A 24,160-nucleotide genomic window follows, 5' to 3' on the forward strand; every position below is an offset into this window, starting at 1 on the left:
AGCTACCTAGGCAAAAATCTGTTAAAGAATCACAAATATAATAATTCATGGCTTCAGAGCACTGGAATGAACAGTTATTGCTTGTGGATGCCAGTGTAATCAAATGTTAAATCACTGCAGTCTGTGGCATTCTCCTAGGATGAAACTGAAAGAAGAATAGGTTCCTTTGATTTTTCAGAAGGAAGGAAACAAAAATGGGTGTCAAAGCTCTCATACCTGTTTGCTTCTAGCTTTTGTTTTTCATTTCTTGAGGTGGATAATTACATATGTGTGATACTGTGTGCAACTTGAAGACAGGCTGTCTCAAAAAGTCTGTAGTTTTTTGTTACAATATTGGTATACATTTGGATATTTGGTTACAATATTTGTCTAAAACAGTGAAGGCTGCTCTACACACAAGAACAATGAGTTGAAATATGAAGATGCAGACATTGAAGTCAAGGTTTGTATGTTTTTCTTGTTATGATTTAATGTTTTAGTTGCAGACTTGAGGGAAATTCGCCAGTCTTCATGGACTGTTTCTACTGGTGCAGTTGAAAAGAAAGAAGAAAATAGAAAGAAAAAAATTACCTATGGCAAAAAGGTAGCTGTTCTAGAAAGCTAGGAAGAGGACTTAAAAAGTTAATTAAATCTGATTCTTACAGAACACTGGTCTTTTGAACTTTCAGTACATGCTATTACTTGGAAGTAAAAGTTAATAACTGCAACCTGTCTAGGTCTGCCAGAAATGAAGTTGTTTCTCCTTCATTATAAAGAAATGAAAATGCTTGGAGGGGTAGGGATAAATACAGGTCAGTGTACATTATCAAGAAAGCTCTTTTGTTTAAGTTCAGTAAGGAAGAAAAAGAAAGCAACCTATTCTGCATTAATTTGGTGTTCTTTAATATGGACCAGGATGTAAAATCTGTAATGGAAAACCTTGGAACAAGGGTGGCCAGGGAATCCTGTCACTCCTTGCGTTTCCTGGCATTGATATTTCATTTCACTAATGTTTGGCTATTTTTGGCCTCTGGAGCAGTTAGAGGCTTTTTGTTATTACTTAGGTCTGAAGCTACAGCTTTAGTTTGCACATATTTATGCAGCTTCTATGTTGAAATAACTGCTTGGTAATGTTTTGTCATGGAGTTGTCAAGATGATTACTTAGTATTCATGGAACACTTGAAAAATGCTGTAGAGATTAGGGTGGGGTTTTTTGTTTGGTTTGTTGGGTTTTTTTATTTTGTTCATATGCAAATTAAAAAGTTGGTTATAATATATGATTCCAGGAGTCTACATCAGCTACATGTTCCTGGCTGACTGCATAACTTTTAGTATTCCTGAGAGCTTTTACTTGGAATTGGCAGTACACTAAACGTGACTCAAGTACCTTCTGCTGTGAGATATTATTAAAGTGATGGGCTGTGCTGCAATATTTCTGCATCCTGTGGCCTGAAAGGGGATTTTTGTACACTTGCTTTAAATCCTAACCTGCATTCTTTTTACACTGGGGATTTGTACTTTTAAGTGTTAGAGTGTGTCAAGTCTTTTGTACCTTTGCATGAAAGAGCTGAAAGGGAGATTAGATGGTTTAAAACAAAGCAGTGAACTGAAAGAGTTCGAGTCTGCTTTAGCTCCATTCCTGACCTCACTGTGTGACCTTGGACAAAAAGTTCAATATCTTTCTGCCTCAGTTAATCACATCAGTTAAATAGGGATAACAGTATGAGCCAAAGAGCACTGTTGCTGTAAGATTTTGGTTTTTATAGACCTCCTGTGAATCTCTAGCGCTGAAAAATAGGTATGTGTGAGGCCTAAAAATGTTCATGCTCATTCCTAGAGCTATATATCAGCACAACATTTTCACATTGCATCAGATAGAGAATAGTTCAGTGGAAGGCGTAAAGGACTATAAAGGCTATTTTTGAGCTTCCAAGTACTTGTTTTCTTGTAATAACATTATAGCTATTTCAGTGTGGGTTCTCCCTATAGCCTAGCGAGCCCTGATAAGAGCGTTGACAATGCAGTACATAATGTCTTTCAAGAGAAATAAGATATTTTTAATCTAATTCTTTAACGAAGAAGATTTTAATATAATTGATTATCTGCTCAGATAGTCTGAGTCGTGTAATAAAAATAAAAACTTTCATTCAGATGCAGACTGAATCAGCTAGAGTAGCAAACGGACCAATCAATACCAGTTACAATACCCTGCTGTCTAAGCCAGCAATGGGAAAGACATGATTGAATTGCTTAGATGTTATTTAGGGTCAATCATCTGACTCTGTCCTTTCAATTTTTAATTTCTACATTAGCCTCTGCAGGTCTAATGAAAAAGTGTTCTAGACAGAGCTAAGGTCTCTTAGTTAGAGAGACAGGGTAGTTTTTGTCTGCAGACACGGATGCTTCCCTCTAGTGCGGTCTCCTTTTTCTGAGCTGGAACTACTGATTCATAAAGCCCAGGGCATCTGTAGGTTCAGGAGTTCTCCTGCCTTGTTCCATGTCACCTGTCTGTGCACAGGCAGGGGATCTAGAAGAAAGGAAGGGATAAGGTAGCTATGCTCTAATGATCCATGACTGCAATGTGGCTGCAAATAGGAGTTGTGACCACTGCTCTAGACAGTCACAATGTTGGTGTATGATTTGAAATTTACCTCAAACAGTATTATAGTTTCTTGTCAGAGACAAGCCTCTGTCTCTGTGGATGCCAAACACCACACCTGTGGCACGGTGAGTTGCTTTCCCGGGGTTAAAATGCATGGAGTCTCCAGTGGCTGCACCAGGAACAAAACTGGCAATTTTCATCCTCTCAAAGCTCTGTGTATCCCTGGGAGCAGCTGAGAGTCAAGAATCCGAGAAGTAATTTTTACAGGCATGAATTCATTGTTCATAATAGGTTCTCCTGATGTCTTTTTTGTTTCTGAATACATACTGCAGAGGTCTGGCAGGCCTTGACACCCATCCTATCCCTGCTGCCCTGTTTGCTCTGATCACGTGTGTGTGTGCTTTGTAGTGGCATGGATACATGATCTGCTTACAGTTTTGAGGTGACCAGCTTGGAGCTGCGTTTCTTGCAGACTCTCTCCTCCAAGCCACTCTTTGGTGGTGATGGGTAGTCCTTTGATGGCAAGAGGGATTTCAGCCTCAGGCAATATGTCATTGTGCAGAGATTAGAACAAAAATCAGAGCAGTAGTACTGGAGGAGACTTTTGCTTGCAAGTGGCTTGCTTTAGATGTGGCTTGTTGCCGCAAGGTTGCTGTCATATGATGGCTGTTCGCTGTCATGTGGAGCTGGAGCTTGTAGGCTCACTTTGATTCTTGATGTCTAGATTGAAATTTGCTGTTATTAGTGGTGACTGACAGTCTCCATCAGGAGACTAAATATTGATAGAGCCTCAAGACCTAATTCTGCTTCAAATCCAGTGTGGTTGAGGCATGTTGGCAAAGGTACAGTTGGAAAAAATCCCCACTTTTATCTGCTGCTCCTTTTCTGCAGCTCCAGAGTTACTGAACTTGAATGTGTTATCAATGCAACTGTTGCTGCCTAAACACATCCTGGATGTGAGCTCACTGGACTTGAGTTCAGTGGTCCCAAATTTGAGTAATTGGGTAAAATAGTTAATAAAAGATACTGCATTGTCTATTACCAGGCCCACTGCCACTACAAAGGCAGGATACTAGAGAGTCTGCTGCTTTCATTCTCTGGAGAGAAGGTGCTGGTGCCCTCTGGGAGAGGACTGAGGGTGTATTTGCTTCTCGTTTCTGGTTGCTGCAATGCCTTTTTTTATAATTAGTTGACTACCAAAGCCCCTCTAACCTATGTGGTAGGGTTTTTTTTGGAGTTTCCTCTCCTACTTGACACTGATATTTTGGTATCCTCTGATGGCATGTTTTTAACTGATTTCTGGACATTTGCAGGAAGTTAAGATCATCTTGTCAAAGATTCTGTATGTCCTCCTGAAAAGTGGCATCAACTTCAGAAGCTTCAGGGTTCCCATCTGCATTCCTGTCTTTCTCTTATGTCAATCTGTCTCTGGCTTTGAAATATTTCTTTCAGGGTACCTCTCACCTGGTTCCAGGCTGGAATAACTTGCCCTGTTTTAGCAATAGGAGTGAAGCTTAGCATGAGCCCAGAGACTGAAGGAAAGCAGGGCTGTGCCACAAAGCATTTACACCACTGGTTACTGATCTTCCTTGACTTGCTGAGCTACCAGGGAGACCTCCTAGTTACTCTCCAGAATGGCAAATGTGCCAAGATATCCTGGAGCTGGATGTTTGGGCTTTTCCCTGTAAAGTGTCACAAGGCTAGGCATTTTGGTAAAGGTTTAAGCTGCACATAGAATATTTACTTTTTAAGAAAACTCAATTTTTTTGGTCAAGGCCTTGGTAGTGTTCAGCTTTGCAGACATACAAAGACATTTAATCTGATCTGAAATCACAAAGACTTATTGTATCTGTAGGTAGGTGGGAATGAAGACTGAAAGACTGGCTTAGAAATCATAAAAGCTCCCTTTGCACTCAGACTGAGCACATCCCAAAGTAGTAGGTGTGTGTTATTAAAGAAGTGGTTATTTTAAGCAACTGTGATGAACACAAGATTCTTATAAATGCTGTGACTTACATAAATTTATCTATTCAGCCTTGAGGAGGTGGGGTTTTTCTGATTGTGCAGAGTTTTGGTAATAACCGTCCATCTGCAGGTCTTGTTCTGCAAGATGAATGCTTCCATATCCTGTTTGCATTGGATCTTCCTGGTAATGTTCTCTCCAAGCTTTGAATAAATGCCATGCTTCAGGGTTGTGTTACAGATTTAGTATCTCATACTAATGGCTCGTATTTTGTTTTAAAAGTGACCACACAAAGTTTTAGAAGTGCTTGCCTAATTTCTTTTGACATTTGCTTGGTTTGTGTCTAAATAATACAAAATCAATGTATTTCAAAATATCATATTTTTGTTGCATCTCTGCTTAGGTATCTTAGATGGATTAAAGGAAAAAGTTTTGGTTCCCACTTCTGTAGGAAAAGAGGTAGGCTTCTAAGAAAGCAACTGATCGTGTGATACCAGCCTAGTATAGACAAATATACAACATAATTTTGTGCTGCTAGGTTGATCAAAGGTAGTCTGCAGGGTTCTCTCCAGGGCTTCTTTCTCATAGCTACACTGGATTGCAATGTTATTTACCTGGCCTATGGGAGGTTTTAATGCTGTTTGAAAACAAGAGTATACCCCCCTCATAAAAACAGTCTTTTTCAGCAATACAAATAGCTGATCATCAGAACTTTTAGGTTCTAGTGTCCTCCTGCAGTCAGAGGATGACTGTTGTCCTCAGTGATTCCCTTTCTTTTAATTTTTTTAAGGTTTTTTTTCTCCCTTCTTTTTCCTTTGGACTTTTCTATTTAAGGTTCTGTTGTAGCTGCTGAGGTTTCTGAGAACTGATTAATTGATATATTCAGTCCATAAAGGCAAGGTAAGAGTCTTTTTGAGAATATGATGGTTCTGGGTTAATTTCAACCTACATGGTTGTTTTCTTTGTTTCCCTTGTGTTCTGTTTGGTTGCAGCAGACAGCAAATCACTTTAACCTTGGACAGCAATGTTTTTGAATATATGAAATACCAGAACAGAAACATTCAAGGAAAAAAAAACCCAAAAAACATATAGCTTCAGTCCTTCCGTGCGTTTCCAAAAGATATGGCAAGTTCTGAGGTCACTCTGTCTGGGAAAGAAAATTATACTATTACTGCACTAAACAATTATTTTATCCTTTAGTTGCTTAGCATTCTGGTCACAGTGACCTTGTATGTTTGTAGAATCTTTGATTTGAATTGATTAACAGTGTTTGCTTTACATGTCTGACTCAGGTTTTTGTAGACCATAGATAGCCTTGTCCTTCACTAGAATTCATCCCAGCCTCTGGTTGGAACATATTGGTTATGTTGTGCTGTTGCAAATACTTCAAGTTATGAGGTAATATGAGTGATATTTCATTCTTTAAAAATTAAGATAATAAAGGTAGAATTTTTAAGAAAATCAAGGCAGAACATGGTAGAACAGGCTGCAAGAGCTTTTTCTAGAGCTCTGTAAATGGCAGTTTGCAAGAGTCAGCACACAAAGGTGCTTGATGAAATTGTGCAATAGAGAGAGTTATAACCATGTAGAAAAAGGGCAGCAGAACAGTTAACTTTTCCACAAAACCATGATGATGTGATCATGAGTATTCTGAAGTTGGCTGTAACAGTTTTCATGTTTTTCAGTCAACAGATTATGAATGATTAGTTAATTCCTAGAAGTGCATGACTTACTTTTCTCTTTTCTTTATCCCGGAGGACCTCTTATTCAGGTTCTGCTTGGTCAATACACTAGTAGTAGAGCTAGTAACAGCCAAACTAGAAAGGAGCTGCAGATCACAGTGTATCTTAGGTACTCTGGATAAATTGTTACATGAGAGAAATCAGAGTTATGGAGAAGATTATTCTGGGAGGTATTGAAAAACACCTGATAGACAATGCAGTCATCGGTCACAGCCAGCACAACTTTGTGAGAGGAAAGTCCTGCTTATCAAACCTGATCTCCTTCTATCACAAGGTGACCCACCCCATTGGTCAAGGGAAGCCAGTTGATGTAATCTTTTTGGATTGGATTTTGGTAAAGTTCTCGATGCTGTCTCTCACAGGATCCTTCTGGACAAGGTGTCCAGCATACAGCTGGATAAACACATCATAGGATGGGTGAGCAGCTGGCTCACAGGTCGGGCACAAAGGGTTTCAGTGAATGATATCAGACTGGTGACCTGTCACCTGTGGGGTTCTGCAGGGCTTCATCCTTGGCCCTCTGCTCTTCAGCATCTTTGTAAATGACTTGTATGCAGGGCTGGAAGGGATACTGGGCAAGTCTGCAGATAATACTGAACTGGGAGGAGCTGTTGACTCCCTCAAAGGCAGAGACCCCACAAAGAGACCTTGATAAATGAGAAGGATGGGTAATCACCAACCATATGAAGTTCAGCAAGGGAAAGTGCTAGATTCTGCACCTGGAATGGGGCAAGCTGGAATGTACAGACAGACTGGGGAATGTGATGATGGAAAGAGACCTGGGGGTCCTGGTCTGTGGGAAGTTGAATCTGAGCCAGCAGTGCCCTGGAGCCAGGAGGGCCAACCCTGTCCTGGGGGCATCAGGCACAGCATCACAGCCAGGCAGGGGAGGGGACTGTCCAGCTCTGCTCTGAGCTGGGGCAGCCTCACCTCAAGTGCTGGGAGCAGCTTTGGGTGCCACAATGTAAGGGCCTTGAGGGGAAACTGTGTGAGGAGGGGCTGAGGTCACTTGGTCTGTTCAGCCTGGAGGAGACTGAGGGGAGACCTCATTGCAGTCTGGAACTTCCTTGTGAGGGTGAGAAGAGGCACAGGTACTGATCTCTGCAGTGATCAGTGACAGGACCTGAGGGTGTGGCCTGAAGTTGTGTCAGGGGACATTTAGGTTGAGTATTAGGAAAAGATTCTTTACACAGGGGGTGACTGGACACTCAAACAGTTTCCCCAGTGGAGTGGTCACAGCACCAAGCCTGACAGAGTTCAAGAAGCATTTGAGCAATGGTCTTGGATATTTAGTATGACTCTTGGAGTGTCCTGTGTTGGGTAAGGAGTTGGACTGACAATCCTTGTGTTTCCGTTCCAAGACAGCTTATTCTGTGATTCTATGTCTTCTGCTTAAATTACATTAATGAAGGCTTCAAAGTGGACAAAAACAAATACTGTGGCCTAAGCCTTCCCTTCTGTAATGAGAAGAAGTAGTCTAATTTCACATTTATAATGATGACAGGTATTGTTGTTATTACTGTTATTCTTCTTCTTCTCTTATCAACTGCTGACAGCCATAGCACAGTTGTGAGAAAAACTGCGGCAATAGTTTTCAGTATGTATCACTGGTCTCATTGCCTGGGGATACTGTTAACTAGACAAAAACATTTTAGAAGCTGGATATAAAGTGATTAATTCAATTTCTGAGAACTTGCTGAATAATTTGGGGTGCTGTTTGCTGGTCTGATTCAGGCTGACATTCTCTGTTCTGCTGCAGGGCCACTTGAGCTGAATTTTTATCAGCTTCTTTCACTTACAGTATGATAGATTGCATTTGATGTACACGTGGGACTTCCCTTGAACACTCCTAATACGTTTTTCCTTTCTCTGCTTCCACGGACTTCCCACATCAAGGGACTAGAACATGGTCAGGGTAGAAGATGGGTGAGCAGCCGTTCTTCATGTTCCCATGGCAGCTCTCAAGTTCCCATAGGTGACCTGGTATGGTCTGGGTTCTGCAGACTGTGGCTTATCATCAGAGTGCTACCCAGGAATTACAAAGCATTACATCAAGGAGAGAGACTAGTTGAGGAACTGATCTGAGATTTTAAAGATTCAGCTGAAACTTAGACATTAAACTTGTGATTCTTGTGAAATACGTATTTCTTTTATGCACCTGGAAAATTACAGTCTCACTGTCTTGGTTTTCCACTCCAGAAAATAAGGTCCATTCTGCTACTTTCTGTTCTTTGTGTCTCTTTCTATAAGTTTTCCTACAAGTTTTGCAGGCCAAGAACCATCTGTTAGTAGGTATAAGCACATTGGCTAATACAGCTAGTTAATGAAAAGGGGAGGGGCTTTTAAAAAGCAGTTGTGCACAAATAATGAGTGATTTCTTCCATCAGAACAGGGCTGCTCACAACTGTGTGGGAAGATCCAGCACTGCTGCCTCCAAGCTTGCACTGAAGAGACTTTAGGGCACAGAATGGAAGGAGAGGTCTCTCCCATTCTAAGAATCAAACGAGAAGGATCTATGGGTTTTGCAGCAGGCATATGAATTTTATCTTTCAATCTGTCTCCATCTTCTGTTGAAGTGGATGGTCCAAAATTTGTTCAGCTTGGGAAGTCTCAGTGGAATTTCAAAGCATTTTTGTCTGCTTTGCAAAGTGTAAAACTCTTGATACCTGGACTGTTTCACAAATGTAGAATTTAATCTCAAAAAAATTCAGAGGAAAAGATAATTTGTAATTATTCTTGTTTTTACTGGGAAAAAATCAGCCAAAATATCTGCAGATGAAAAATAATGTCTTGCAACTTCATAGTGACTTTTACTGGAGGCTCTTAGTGTATTTTGCTAATCTGAATTAATAAAATCCCATATTATCTTTTGTAGCCTAGTGTGTTTTTGTCCTTGTTTTACAGGTGAATTAATATTTTGGGTGCCTTGGAAAGCACTGGAAAAGCATCAGTAGGACCATCTCACCTTTAAAATTTAGAGCATCTACTAATGAAATTTACACTTACACTGTGTGTTGATGTCTTGTGGGGTTAGTTGCTTTTCAGTTGTTAAATGCTTCCTTTTTCCAGCTTGTCAAGTAACATAAATATCCCTTGTGGCAACCAGATAATGGGACAAAATAATAGGACAAGCTGGATATTTTATCTTTATTCCTATTTTGTGACCATCTTGTATTAGGTATTTCAATTATCTTCAAGGCTTCACCATCCAGTCTAATTTGCACTTAACTCAGGTGTGTGGCTACCCAAGTTCAGAACACTGGCAGTGGCACACAAACTCTCTGAGCAGGGCACTTATCATTAGAATCACTTAAACATCAGCCAGAAGCACCAAGACCAGTGAAAATACTGTCTCAGGCTGGCAAATGTGCCGCGCGTGCTGCCCACAGCAGAGAACCCACAGAGAGCTGGTGCAGAACCTTTGGGCTGCCAGGGAGGAGGAGTGGTAGGGAATGTGTGGGAGTGAAACAGAGAGAATCAAAGTGCCTGAGGGGATGGAGGGTGAGGAGGAGACAGTGTAACAACTTGTACAGACTTGTGGGCTTACGGAAAACTGCCAACACTGGAGTATGGAATATAATTTTAGGTCCGTTAACAAAACTTTCAAAGATACAGGGCTTCAGACTGGTACTTCAGAGGTTGGCTGACTGTAAAATAAACAGAAAAGTAAATGGATTTTTTTTTTTTTTTTTTTACTCAGACAAGAGTAAGCTTACATAATTAAAAAAACTGTGGATTGAGAAGTTGCTGCTACTGTTGTAAAACTGTTTGATTTGGGAAGGAGTTGCATCTCAGATGCACTTTTTATATGCCTTGTAATTGAAAATTTTACTGCTGTTGCCTGGATCAGATCAATTCATTTGCTGAACAAACCTTTACAGCTGTGCTCTCTCACATACATACTCACATACTATGTGCACACAGACTTGGCTCAGTTAAAAGTATGAGACACTGTCAGGATGGACAATAAGTGATCTATTCTGCCATCATCCAGGACAAGACAACCTGGAAGTCTAGGTGAAGCGCACAGTGCGAAGGGGAGAGACGGTTAGGGTAAACATTATAAAGACTTTGAATGCAACTTTTCCAGGTTCTTGAATTTGTCTTGTGATAAAGATTTAAAGGTGAAGGAAGATTAGTGTGTGTGTGTATTTAAAGGAAGTTGCTTTGGCTTGATTATTTTTTTTTTTGTGATATGTGGAAAGTACAAAAGCGCTTTTGGGTAACACTGACTCCCTTGAAGTCTGTGTAAGGCCTTTGATACTGACTGCATTTGTGAATGACATTGCTGCAGCTCATGTGGAGCTCAAAGAGAAAATATGTCACTGTCAACAAGTGACTTCTGTTCTGGAGTGGTTTGTGAAACGTAAGCTGAAGGAAGCCTCTTGCATTCTCTTTAACACTAACCTTGTTTTGTACTTAGGAGCTTTATGCAGTGCCTTTCTACAGGCAGACCCCAGATTTCAAGGCAAAACTCTTGCCCAATTAAAATTCTTACAATAGCAACAGCACCACCATCTTACATAATTTTTCTCTGTAATAGAGACGGAAGGGTTCGTACTGCATTTAGGGATGATGAACTGGACCTTGAATTGCTGCGTGAGTAGAAAATTGTGTTCTGAAGCAGCTGATGTTGATTTCCAAGCGGCCTGTTGGATGAAACTGAGTAACAAACCAGGGCTGAGCTGAGGTAACAAATCGGGAAGTGCACACGTCAGCCAAGTGGTTGGCTAGAGTTTGGAGGGAGTATGAGCTGCAAACAAAACATGTGAAGCATGCTAAGGCAAGATTGCCCTTTTTGTATCATGCACAGGGTCACCTGTGACCACAGATTTCATTTTGACACTAGGCATTTGTCTTCGGATGAGAACTTTTGTGAAGAATCTCTTGGACTGACCTGAGGTTATTCTCATAGTAACAGTAAAGCATTTGTAGCTTTGATCAGCATTGCAGGATTTGCTTGTCTCATATCCTGTATTGTATGACAAAGATGATACTGCTTTTATTGTCTTACCTCTTGCTGATGGCTTGTAAGAACCAGTATTTTGTCCAGCTCCCTACTGCAACCATTAGTGTTTGATATGACCGGTGCTAAAGTGCCCTGAAAATAAAAGCACCTGAAGAGCTATGATGATGCAAAGAGAGGCACTTACCCTTCCTTTAGCTTCCATACTTGCTGTGCTGCAAATGTTGTTTTAGATCGTTTTTATGCACTATAGAGGAAGCTTAGGTGCCTTGCTTGGATGAGGCAGTAGGCTTTCCAATGCCTAAAGGTGAGCCAGACAAATTCCAAGGTGAGTGGTGGAATTTACCTTATTTTATTTGTTCACAGTTAATGTGTGTTCTGTTCTCTTGACAAGGGCGTAGCTGGTCCTTAGAAGGAGAAAGGCACTTGCTTGTTTGAGGCTGGCTCTGCCTTCTGGATTAGGTGGCACCCTCAAGGGGAGAGAGGGACCATCTCATTCCTGACAGCAGCAGGGCATGGAGAACTGCAGAAGGAAAAAGCTTCATGAGTGCAGGGTGGGGAAGGCAGAGGTGGTGAGACCAAGTCAACACAAAGCCTTCAGAAAGAGATGAATGAGGAATGCCAAGAAGAGCAAGGAGCAGGTGCACAGCTAGGGCCCAGCTAGAATAGGAAAACTGTTTTACTGAGGGTGTAGAGGGATCTGTGCAGTATGTTGCAGCCCAAGAAATCCTCTGAATGCTGCTGATCTGAAAGCAGATCTAAAAGAAGGAGCCTGCCTGGTGTGAGTGCACTGTGGCTAGAGAGGTTTGATCAAACTTTTATTTTTCTGCTTCATTCAAGAGGGTTGGTAAATTTTCAAGGGTCCTTCATTCTAGTTCATGTTTAAGAAGAACAAAATTTTAGGCTGTAAAGGTTCCTTTGTGTCGTATTGATCCATTCAGTGGCCTTTCTGGATACCAAATTAAATGTTCAGGACACTGTTTAAATAAAGCTGGCCGAATTTTCTTGAAATCTGCAGTTTTGGCTGGAATACATGTTACTATTCTTTATAACTTCCATCCAGCCCGTGAAAAAACCCCAGCCTTTTGGAGGAAAAGCAGTTAATGAGCTTTGCTTATGAATATATTTATGATTTTTTCAGTTTGATTTTGACATATTACTGGCATTGGTGACATTTTTGTTTCTTTTCACTTGTGTAGAAATAGAAAAATTTTAGAAATGTGCTAAGTACTTCATGCAGGCAGTGTTACACTGGACACAGTTGCATGTTAAAGAGAGACATGGAATATATGCATCTGTATCTGGCATGGGATAAGGATCTTCAAAGGGCTAACTGCAGATCAAAGCCGAGCCGTAAGTGGTGATCAAATAACCTGCTGAATAAGACCAAAGAGGATGAAGCCTCTGGGTACAGCAGCCCTGGTTTGTTTTGCCACAGACAGTGTCTTCTTGTGTGAGGTGCCAGTTTTGTGTCATCCCCATTTACACATGCACACAAAGCTCCAGCACACACACATCAGTCTCCTCTCATGCATATGGTAGAGCTCTTAATTCCTCCATCATCCCACTTTCAACTCCTTTCAAAAACATTCTGAACGCCATTGCACAAAATGCATACTCCAGAAAGTAGACTCAGACAAAAGCTTAGGAAAAAGCTTTAAAAGGGGATGGTGGGGCATGGGGAAACAAACCCAAAGCCCACTGTTTTTATCTCCCTGGTGTGACAGATGAGGATCTATAAATAAAATGATTAGTAAGCTTCCTGTAATGGACCAGAAGAGTGTATTAATACTTGCTATGAGCAATAAGTTCCATAATGAACTCTCTTCTTCCCTGAAACATTCCCAGGATTTCCAGCCATACATGCACAAGAACACAATATATGAACTGTACATCTCTTTGTATCTCCATCATTTACAGAGGCCTTGTTTCTTCATGATTCCTCAGTGGTGTGATAGGAAAGCAGTGGAATTGAAAATTATTTGAATTGACACGTATTGTACTTTATTTTGGCTATGTAAATGTAAGCAGAGACTGTTTCATCCTATTTAAGTAATGGCAAAAAAGGCTTATTTAGATTCTTATTAATCAGGTGCTAACAGTGTAAAATGCTGAAGGACCTATCTTTGAGCGTTTCTGATCCAGTGCAATCCTGGGCAGAACAGAATGCATCGCTCTTTGTGCAAGAGTTTCAGGAGGCCACTAAAATGTAGCAACCTGCATTGAAAAATGAAAGGAAGAACAGGACATTACACAGTGCAACAGCAGGAGCTTTTGCCCACATTAGTGAGAAAGAGTGAGTCCACAGGAAGAAGCATGACGTCTTTTGTCATGAAGTTGTGAAGTAGAAATGACAGCTTAGGACAAATGGTAAGTTAGGAGACCATAGCTGCTCTTAAAAAACAGAGAGAAGGAAGAAAAAAGAAAAAAAGAAAAGTGGGTGTGATGAGGAAGATATCAAGGAAAATCTTCTGGAATTTTCATAAGAAGCAGCATTACTGGACCTGTTGGAGGACAGAACAGTTTGAGCAAAAGAATTTTTGATTGATAGGAAATAAACAGAATATAAAATATCAAACTTTAGCTTTTTAGACTTGAGCTGTTTCTAAATTGTTTCCAAAGGTTTCATAGCCATGATGCTTTTTTCTAGTATTCGCAAACTTTCATTAAAATGATTGAAAGCTCCAGTGCTATTGCCGACTTCCTGACAGCTAGTTATTACTGCAATCAACAGTTGCTTGGAGGAAGGCTTGATTAAAGTGTCACATAGTTGTAGTTAACTGGCATGTGACTTTTGTTTCTCCAGCAGATTTCCTTATCTCAAGCCTTTAATGAGGACCATGTAGAGGAGGGGTTTTTTCTCCTTGGGGCTTTTTTTTTTTTTAAGTGAAACTCTTGAACTTTCCTCTGAAGCAAAATTCGTTTGATGTTGAGTGTGTCTTATTCAAATGTCCTTGACATTCATATCAAAAGATCTTGTATAATCTGTGATGTACACACAGTAACAATGAGGAACTGAAACTTCTCATATCATGTTTTGGGTTATACACACTCCAAGCATTAAAGCAGTTTAATTGTCTTCTGGGTGGGTAACAGATCATAATAATTGTTAGTTGTTATGACAGGAAAATATCTAGGACTTGCTGAGCTATAAGAAGTTCTTGCCCTTAAAGTCCAATTGCTTTACTTTAGTAATGAGATGTAAACAATGGGTGAAGCTGGAAAGTGGACAAAGGGTGTTGTCAGATAATGCCCTTGTGAGGTCTTTTGGGACTACCTTAAAGCGTTCAGTGCCATCCCAGAAGAGACTGTGCATCATGGACCAGTTCTCATTTGTACCTGTGCAGGGTTTTCCAGGTCAGCTAAGAGCTACTGATGGAGTCAATTCGAACCCGTTTGACACTGAAAGTTAAGAAATGCTCGGAAAATCCAGTTTGATGACTCAGTTGTGGAAACAGTAACCTCCAGCTGTGACACTGAAACAAACACCCGGGAGTGGCACAATGAAACTGCACTGGCCACTTCCAAAGTGATTACACCCTAACGTGCCCAGTGCCTATTCAGAAAGGGCCTGAGGAAGGCTTTGTTGTCAAGGAAAGTGTTATTTTCTTTGTTCAGTAGCTGTACTGTCAGCTTGTGATCCACCTGTCCCCTCACGGGCACTCGTGGGAGAATATCCAAAGGGTTTTAATGAGGGAAAAGTGGGTTAATTTCACTGTGCATGAGATAGAGCTTGGAAAAAAGCCTCCAGGGTGTTAAGAAGAGAGGCCAAGTGCATGGGTGGCGTAGGAAAGGGGTTAAAAGACAGCAGTGCAAGATAATAGTACAGAGAAGTACAGCAGGACTTCATTGTGGCTTGAAAGAAAGAGTATGATGGAAGGGAAAGCCAATGAAGGCAGTCCTCCGGGGTATGAAGAGAAATACCACAGTGAAGATGTAGGGGAGGAATGTTATCTCTGGACCTGAGGAGTGAAAAGACCTCTGAGAGGCCTAAGAGGCTATTTGGCATTGTAGGTGAAGAAGAGTATTGAAAGGCTAATTTAAAAGAACAAAGAAAGATGCAGAGTCTGGACTGATTCTTAGAGGGGATCAGATGCTGGCCTTAGTCACCGTGTCAAAGGAGAAGACTGAGAGGTTTTTCAGCAGCTGGACTTCACAAATGTTACTGAAGCAAGTAGCTCTGTGTTAAGGGAAGCAATCTGCAAGGCAGCACATTTGTGTCTGCTCACAGACAGCACATCCTGTGCTTGAGAGCTGAAAAGGTCTTAACATGAATTTACTGTATTAATACAAGTACCAGTAAGGTGTGTCTGCAATGTGAAGCAGGTATTCGTAGTCTTGGTTACATTTTTTTCAGCAGCTGCCTATGTGTGTAGTACAGGTTGGAATTTCTCTCTTTATAGACTCAGAATGGTTTGGGTTGGAAGAGATCTTGAGGATCAAGTAGTTCCAAACCCTCCTGCCATAGCCAGCACTTAGACCAGGTTGCTCAGAGACCCATCTAACCTGTCCTTGAATACCTCTGAGGAGGGGACATCCACAGCTTCTCTGGGAAACCCATCTCAGCCAATCTCAATGTGAAGAATTTCTTCCTAATATTTTCCTAAACCTGCTCTCTTTCAGTTTAAAGCCATTCACTCTTTTCCTATCACTACCTGTCCTAGTAAGGTCACTCTCCACCTCTGTTGTAACCCCCTTTAGGTACCAGAAGGCTGCTCTAAGGTTTCCCTGGAGACATACCAGGTTGAACAACCCCAACTCTCTCAGTCTGTCATCACAGGAGAGGTGCTTCATTCATGGCCCTCCTCTGGACTTGCTCCAACAGGCACGCTCTTCTTATGCTGGGGGCCCCAGAGCTGGATGCAGCACTCCAGGTGGGGTCTCAGGAGAGTGGAGCAGTGGGGGAGAATCCCCTCCCTCGCCCTGCTGGCCATGCTGCTTTTGATGCAGCCCAGGATACAATTGGCACCTTGCTGGGTTGTGTCAACTTTCTCGTCCACCAGCACCCCCACATCCTTCTCCTGAGGGTTGCTTTCAATCTATGTTTCCTTTCATAGTGAACTACACATATTTTAATACACTACACATATTTTAATAGCATAATAGTATTTTACTTTATAAGGTTCATCCATGATACAAACAATGTGGTTCACAAAGGTCTTCTGGTTTGCTTGTGTTCAATAGGCATTAGCCCGTCACCTCCGACCTGGAACTCTGCGTGCTGTCTTTGGGAAGGACAAGGTTCAGAATGCTGTTCACTGCACAGACCTGCCTGAGGATGGGCTTTTAGAGGTAAGACAAACTTGCTAGACAAACACGTTCTCATATATCACTGAAGTTGTGAAGTGAAATGCTTCTCTTGACACTCTTTTAAGCCAGTGTTTCCTATGTGGAGTAGCTGTGTCGTAGACCAGACTAGACACCAAAAAAAAGAGTTTATTAAGGGCGTTTGACTCAGTTAATTTTGATACTGTGAAAAAATTCATCCATGAAGTTTTCTTGAAGGAATATAGTACAATGAAGTATTAAATGTAATGCAGCTCAAGAATCTTCTCTTTGTCTGAATGTGTCCTTGGGTCTGAATATCAGTACCTAACAGTGCTTCTGCAGGGACACCATTCTTAGCCCTTTCTTGGATGAGTACCCTCATCTAGATTGTCCCTACAGTGAACTTGTGTGGGGCTTGGAATATTACAGGCACTAGGGATTCAAATCCTCCAGACAGAGGCCAGGTTTATTTGCAGGCAGTCATACTTACACACATCAGTTGATATTTCCTGTGTTTTATATTAACTTACTAATTATTACCTGATTTTGGCTTTGTGTGCCTCCATTAAAGTCCAGTAAAACGAGAAAATGTAAAATTAAGGGAATTTGTAAAGACAGAAGTACTCACTGTGAAAATGAGAACAAGCTCATTCACTTAATTCTGTGCTTCAAAACAAATGTCCATAGCAGGGGGTTGAAGTGGTGTGTAATCTTGGATAAATCTCTGTGTCAATGGAGATGCTTTTCCAGTGCATACACAGCTTATTTTTTGCTATCTCTATGTATTTGTGAGTGCTTTGCTGTCAAGTATAGCAGAATCATGGAGCAGCAAGTGTTGTCCTACTTAGATAATTTTACATAGCCAAAATGGTTGTTTCATGGAGGAGTGAGGAAGACCTAATTTCATCACCATCTTCCTCCATGAAATAACCTGTGGGTTAAAGTGCTTTTGCTAGGAAATCCCATTTAGTTTAAGGCACAGACTAGTGAAATTCAACACTCAGAATAGCAACCAGTATAAACAAAGTTGCAGGTTTTTTGAGCATTTTCAATATGTCATTAAAAATTGACAACTTTTAGTTTGTTTCCTTAGGGTTTATACAGGCAAACAGGTATTTTTCACCACATGCCTAAAGTTCCTCAGCCATAGCATTCCAGTGGAAGCAGAACAAAAGGCATAGCCTTTAAGGGAAAAACTATACAGGCCAACACTCAAAGAACATTTTAGTATTCCATCAGAATTTTCCAGTCTGTTGCCTTTACATTGGTGCAGATTTTGCTGGCTGTTTAAACTGAGTTTAGAGCTACTAGAAATGAGGCAAGAATTGCTTCTCCAAAACAGAAGCTGAGCCCTCTTCCTTAAGGGTCTCCATTATGTGTGTTTGTCTTTAAAACTTGCATCTCAGTCATAACCAAAATTGTTGATCTAGGATTATTTTGACTACACACACCTTGCAGTTCCTGGTGCAGACTGATCATTTTAACAGTCATTTATTGATTGTGTTTTTTTGGGAAAGGGATCTAAGATCTTTTTTTACCACAGGCATAATTGTGTGCAGAACATGGCTGTTCATCAATCTATAGTTTCTTCTGTAACAGCCCAGGTTAAGTCAGCAGTTGTAAAGGACATCGCTCAATGTTGTTTAGTGAGTAAATAAAGCAGAGAATGTTTTGGATTGAGCACAATGGGTTTGTACAGAGGAAGCCTTGGCTGTACCCGTTGGTTGGTGTGTGGAGTATTTACACTGTTAATGCTAAAGCAGTTTATTAGGTGTCCCAGCCACAGTCCTGGCTCCTGCTGTGGCTGCGTGTCCTGTGTGCACACAGGGTGTGTGCAGGGACTGCAGTGCACAAGGGATCCTGGAGGAAGCGTGGAGGAACTGCTGCTATTGACACTGTGTATAGAAAGCTGAGTAGGCTGGTTTTGTGACTTTTAAACTTCCAGAACCAAATGGAGATGGTCACATCACTGGTTGACCAAGTATTCCATGATGAGCCTTAAATGCATAGTGTTTATGGAAGCACAATAGAAGCATGTTCCCTTGTAGAAGGGATCACACTGGTGCCTTCCTGAGAACTCCAGAATCTTGTGTGCCAGACACTGTTTATCTTATGATTTCTCCACCCTTCTCTGCAGTTTTCATCACCCAGTTTCAGATCTAGCTGAAATTTGAAGAATTTACAATGGCAGCTGAAGTCTCTTTGTCCACAAATGGAGACTTCTTAGAGGAGATGAGGATTAATTTGAGGATTAGATAAAATCCTTCCTGAAGTTAGTAGCCAAACTCTAGGTGGCTTTGGTGTTTTGCACTTCATTGACTGCCACTGGGAAGGGCAAGGTTGTGACCTTTCTCCCAAAAATCATGGCTAAGGAGTACTTGGTGAAAGGAGACAGAACAACACTGTCTTGAGAACAACAAGGACTAATTAACTAAATAAGGGTCAGCTTGTGCATCTAGTTTAGAACACTACACTTAAATAATGTAGTACAGGAGTTTTTCAGTGTTTTTCTCTTAGACCTCTTTTCTGTGGATCTGAAAAAAGGAAAGTTCACTTTTAATCTTAAACCCCCTCAAACAAACCAACCCCAAAAGCAAATACAAGCACTTGCTTCCACCAGTATGACCCTTAACTCCTGTCTTTGTTCTACAAACTACTTCACGTTTTAGGCAGTGACTAAAGAATATCAGAATTAATTAATAACTCACTTTGGCTCAAGAAAGGAGGGGAGATGCAGTTAAATGTGACTGGTCACCGTAGAAAAATCAGTGTGTTTTCATCTCTGGAGCTGTAAGTGCTCTTTTTATTCCTAGTTTAGTGATACAGGCATGTGGATATTGCCCTGAAGTCTCTTGGATGAGTTGTTTGACTTACTGGGTCAGGCACTTACTTATTCACTTCATGAGCTTGTGAGTCCTCTTATCAGTACAAAATGTATTTTTACAAGTGACAATGGATAGACACAAATAGCTCAGAACAGTCCGTTTTCTCAGCCTTGTCATCAGTTTCCCATTTTAATGAGAAGAGGGAAGAAAGGAGGAAGAGTAGAGAAGGGAGACTGATAGCAATGGAGTATTTGTGAGATGATGCAGTTTCTTGATTGAAGGTTCAAACCAGCAGCTGATGTTGTGTAGGACATTCATTCAGAGCATGTGGCTGCATTTGTTTCCCGCATCCAAAGCTGGTACAGCTCTACCTCTTGTCAAGTTTGGTTTTTTTCTGTTTTGTATAAAGCAGGTACTATTTGGAGAAAGCAATGACAGTACTCACCTGCTTTCATGTTCCTTCTGAGTCAGGTAGTGCCAGGACTAGAACATGCATATTTTATATGCCAAGGAACTGCTCTGTTTAGCAGACTAGAGATGCGTCATCTACATGTGGTGAAAGATGATTCTGTTTCTCAAGTCACCGTCTTTGACCTGAGGAACATTTCTGATAACTATCTTGTTGAAATAGAGGCTTGCAAACCATTGGATCTGATGAATCATCATTCTCTAGACAAAAGAAGTTTCCTTAAAATTGATCATTCCTGGGATACTTCTTAATCAAAGTAGTGATACAAGGTATTGTGGCTACCAGAGTTCACAGTTTGTGTGCCTTTATAAAGAAGTGAAGGCAAATTAAAAATCAGTCATAAAGGCCTTATTCACATCCCTGGAACTACAGTGAGTAAAACTTCCCACAGGAGGTGGTGCTGTACACACACCTGTACACCCTGTACACCCTGGGTCTCAAGTGGCTCAGTACGTTTCAGACCATGCAGGAAACCACATAATAAATAAAACTGGTAGCCTAGAATTGCAGTTATAACAAAACCAGAATTTCTTTGCCTTTAACTTGTTGCTCATACTGTGCAGTTCAAGGTTTTAGGAGTTTTTTTGTGTGTGTGTGTGAGCAGTTCCATGAGGGCATTTGCAGTGCAGGGAAACACTCTGGGAATGATAGAATGCACACATCTGGGGTAACCTGAAAGGTCTCTGCATTGCAGTGCAGACTGCCGTGCCACCCACGCTGGCTTCATGTTCCTGTGCCATGGTATTGGGGCAACCAGTCAGTCTCACAGGGTTTCTTTGCATAATTACCAGGTCCTTAGTAGTCATACCTGTGTTTGTGTGCGTGTACTTAGGCACAGAGGGAGAGTATGCTGCCCTCAGCGACATATGCATGAAAAAGGATTTGCTGTGGGGTGGATAGAACTTGATTTCTGGGTGAAACAGCCTTCTCCCTGTTACCGAGGGCGACGATGTTATTAGGTGACTAATCCTTGGGCAATATCGTGACAATTGCTGCCGGTGTGTGCTTACCCGTGCCTTTGTGTGCCTGCTAGGCTACGAGTGGAACTGCAGAGGGGGTGATCTCTCAAGCCACTTTCCGTGGGAGTGGGGGATGTGCCAAATGCCTTCCCAATCTTGTGTCCCCACGGGCGCTCTCAGCGCTGGCGCTGCGTGTGCCACCGCATGGCTGCGGGGTGCGTCTGCCTCCTCCTTGGGCATCGGCACCGTGGAGAGACGTGTCAGTTTTCAGCATCATGGGCAGCTTTCCAGACAGGCAGGAGCGAGGACCTCCTCGTGTATCGTTTGCTGGCCTTCTCCCTTGCCTCAGAGCTATTTGTGGCACTCACAGACATGAAAATAACCTGTCAAAGGGGGATGACTTTGCTGTTATCAAAGAAGAGTGGATTTCATCTGTCTTCTGAGAGAGCTGTCATGATGGTTGGTTTTTTTCTCTACTGCTTCTTTGAATTCTGGCTGTGCAATGGTTTTCAAGTGTAGAGCTGGGGGCTGGCAGGCTGCGCAACAAACTGCTGGAGGCTTTTTGTTCCTTTGCTCAGCCTTGCACTAGTGAGACTGGCTTACCGCTCCTAGGGCATTAAAGCAAACAAGTAATGTCACCTAGGGACAGATCAGCTATAGTGATCTGCTGGACAGAGGCTCACACAGCTCTGGCACTGGAAGTTCAGCTGCCTGAATCCGGCCTTGGGGAGGTGGGAGGTGGTTCTGTACTGAAAGCAGTGGCTTCAGTTCAGCAGAAGTAATTTTGTCCAGGGTGGTGCTGTTGACAATGAAAGCTGTGATAGTTTTCCTCAGATTTGGTATAAACTGAATGCTCTGCTGAGTGTTAAGAGCTGTGCTGCTCCTAAGCTTTTGGTGCACTGTGTATTCCACCTGCTAGAGGCCAGCTGTCCTTGGTCTGGCATTCCAGATCATGCCAGAAGAAGCAGGTCTTATTTCTCCTTCCCCTTTCCATTTATTCAGGGCAGCTGAGGGCAGGGTGGTATTTTAGCAAGCTGTTCAGTGTGGACAGGGGAGCACTGGCTTTGGAAGGGGGAACCCAACACATGCTTCCATAACCACTTCCTGTTACAGAAGCACTCTGCAAGCTGCCAACTTGCCCTTTCCTGTGTGCTGCCTCCTTGGCTGCCCACTGCCATTGTCTGGACATGTGGGTGTGCTGCATGGTGCTGTCATCCACCCTGGAAGTGCTTCTGTACCAGTAATGAGCTGATCCTGGGCTGAGGTTAAAGTGCAGCAGTTTAGGATGGAAGGCATCAGAGGGATGTAGCTCTGTCAAACTAGTCCTTTTCGGTGCACTGAGGTATAGTCCAAGCAATTTAATAAAGCATGTCAATGAGTAACTCTCAGAAGCGTCAATGTGCTTAGTGTGGAATTTGTGTGTGTCACACTTGGAACAAAGGTCTCCTGCATTGCTTGTTACCGATTAACTTGTCTGGTATTATGCAAGCTGCCTCTGCCAGCCGAGAACTAACTCTCCCCATTCACAGAGCAGCCCAGCTTGTAAAACATTACACAGCAGAAGTGCATAGCATGGCAATGAACCTTTCACTGAGGGCATTTCAGCCGTCTGCATTTCCCTCAGGAGTCTTTAAAATATTTTAATAAAGAAGCCATTGTTTCACTCAGTCATACAGCAATTTTGTGATGAAGTCTTTTATTAGAGGCCCATACTGAGCTGCATAATCCAGGGTAAAATGCTTTTCACCGTTTCCAGTGAAAAGTAATAAAAATTGAGTGTTTTGGGTGAGGTTGGCTTTGGCACTTTTTTCTCCCAAGTTTTCATCCAAGCAGTAGCTATTTTTGTCTGTCAGTTGGAAATTTCAGTCTCTCCTGGTACAAGATGATTTCTAGGGAGGTCTATCAGATAATAGTTATTATGATTCAAGTGCTTCCCCATTTAAACTTTCTGAAGCTTTTTATCCAACAGCTGTGGGAACAGGTTGGAAAGAATCTGGAGTGCAGGAAAACTTAATCTTACTTGGTGGTGTTTTTGCATATCAGAACATGTTAGCCACCACTGCTGGAATGCTGTCTCTCAATGTTTCCTGATGCTGTATATATTCTTGCACAGAGAATTAAGTAGTCCTTTTGCCTAGGCCTATCTGAAGGAAATTAAGAATTAAAAATGGCAGTAGTAGATGGATGGATGTTGGAGAAGTTGGTGATTTCTCTTTTAAAGATTGTTGTATTATTAGGTCACGTGCAGCCTCATTTTGAGCATAGGTTGTATAATTATTATACTTGTGGGCTAGACAGGCAAACTAAACCAGGAACTTGCTTAAACAGAGTTGTGAAATAGTTCACCTCTTGTGCTTCCACTTCTGAGTAAAATCCGAGGTCCAGTTACCCCTTGTTCTGCCAAGTCTGAGGTTTTTAAGTGCCAGAGAGAAGAAGTTAATGAGTGTGAACCAAGCAGCTGCCAAAGCTCTTTGAGTTTCACCTGATCCTGAAGGTAACTTATGTGATAAACAAGGCTTGGCTTTTGGCACGTGTTTGTGTTGCGCTGAGCAAAGTAATTTTGTGGAGGGGAGGTCAAGGTGGAGGGAAGGTGTGACACTTCTTGATAATTCATCTGAAGCCCAGTTTGTGTCTTTGAGGCTGCTGCCTTCTTTCTTTCCCCAAGCATGTTCTCATTTTTAACCAAAAAGCCCGAGTCCTTTTTCCATTTCTCCTTTTTATTCAGCTCAAGCAGAGCAGCAGTTGGGCTGCAACTCAGCTGCACCGTGGGCAAACTACAGCCAAGAAGGCAAAAAACCCCAGGGGAACGGCTTATACAGCAAGAGCAGTAAGGGCATGCTGTAGTTGTACAGCCACGTCAAAGCTCAGAATATCCTTCATTTCTGGAGCAAGGGGCCCTGCACCTTATTTGGGGCGTAAGAGAAACACTGTTGTATAACAAACATCCTGTGAGATGCACATAAATTTTTATGAGATTTCCTGTTATTGACCTCAGCCAGTTGTACCTCCCACCTCACTCTCAGAGGTCAAATAGACAAATGATTAGCTCTGCTGGTTCTTCCTGTGTAGGGTTTACCCCTTCTCATTGCAGCTTCCTTCACTGCCATCAACTAGCAGTAATTAAGAGGAGAATTTAAGCCAGCTATTTTCATACATGTGTTGAAATATATGTGGAACATAGGAGGAAAAACCCAAAGCCAAATGTGTTAATATGGACAGAAAACTGCGAATAAGATTTCTTGTCTGTCATAGATGCTAATGCCGTGGAATATAGTGAGTTTTAGAGTTTGTCAAGCTCTAGAAACTACTTCTTGTTTCATAATTAATAATAGCAAATGATTCAAAGCGTAGTCTCATGCCACTACTGGTTTTGTGCTGTCCTAGTG

At 41.8% G+C, this 24,160-nt stretch overlaps 1 protein-coding gene across 1 annotated transcript in view; it reads left to right on the forward strand.

The window, feature by feature from the left end:
• NME7 (NME/NM23 family member 7) overlaps positions 1-24,160 on the forward strand; it is an 85,984-nt gene that overhangs the window by 54,176 nt on the left and 7,648 nt on the right. The window contains exon 12 of the mRNA XM_005523932.3: positions 16,438-16,545. Coding sequence (XP_005523989.2) covers positions 16,438-16,545 — 108 coding nt within the window. The remainder of the gene's footprint in view (positions 1-16,437; positions 16,546-24,160) is intronic.

Source organism: Pseudopodoces humilis, chromosome 2, assembly GCF_049639895.1.
Source record: "Pseudopodoces humilis isolate 2021_Gansu_Grassland_sample_001 chromosome 2, ASM4963989v1, whole genome shotgun sequence".
Taxonomy (NCBI): domain Eukaryota; kingdom Metazoa; phylum Chordata; class Aves; order Passeriformes; family Paridae; genus Pseudopodoces; species Pseudopodoces humilis.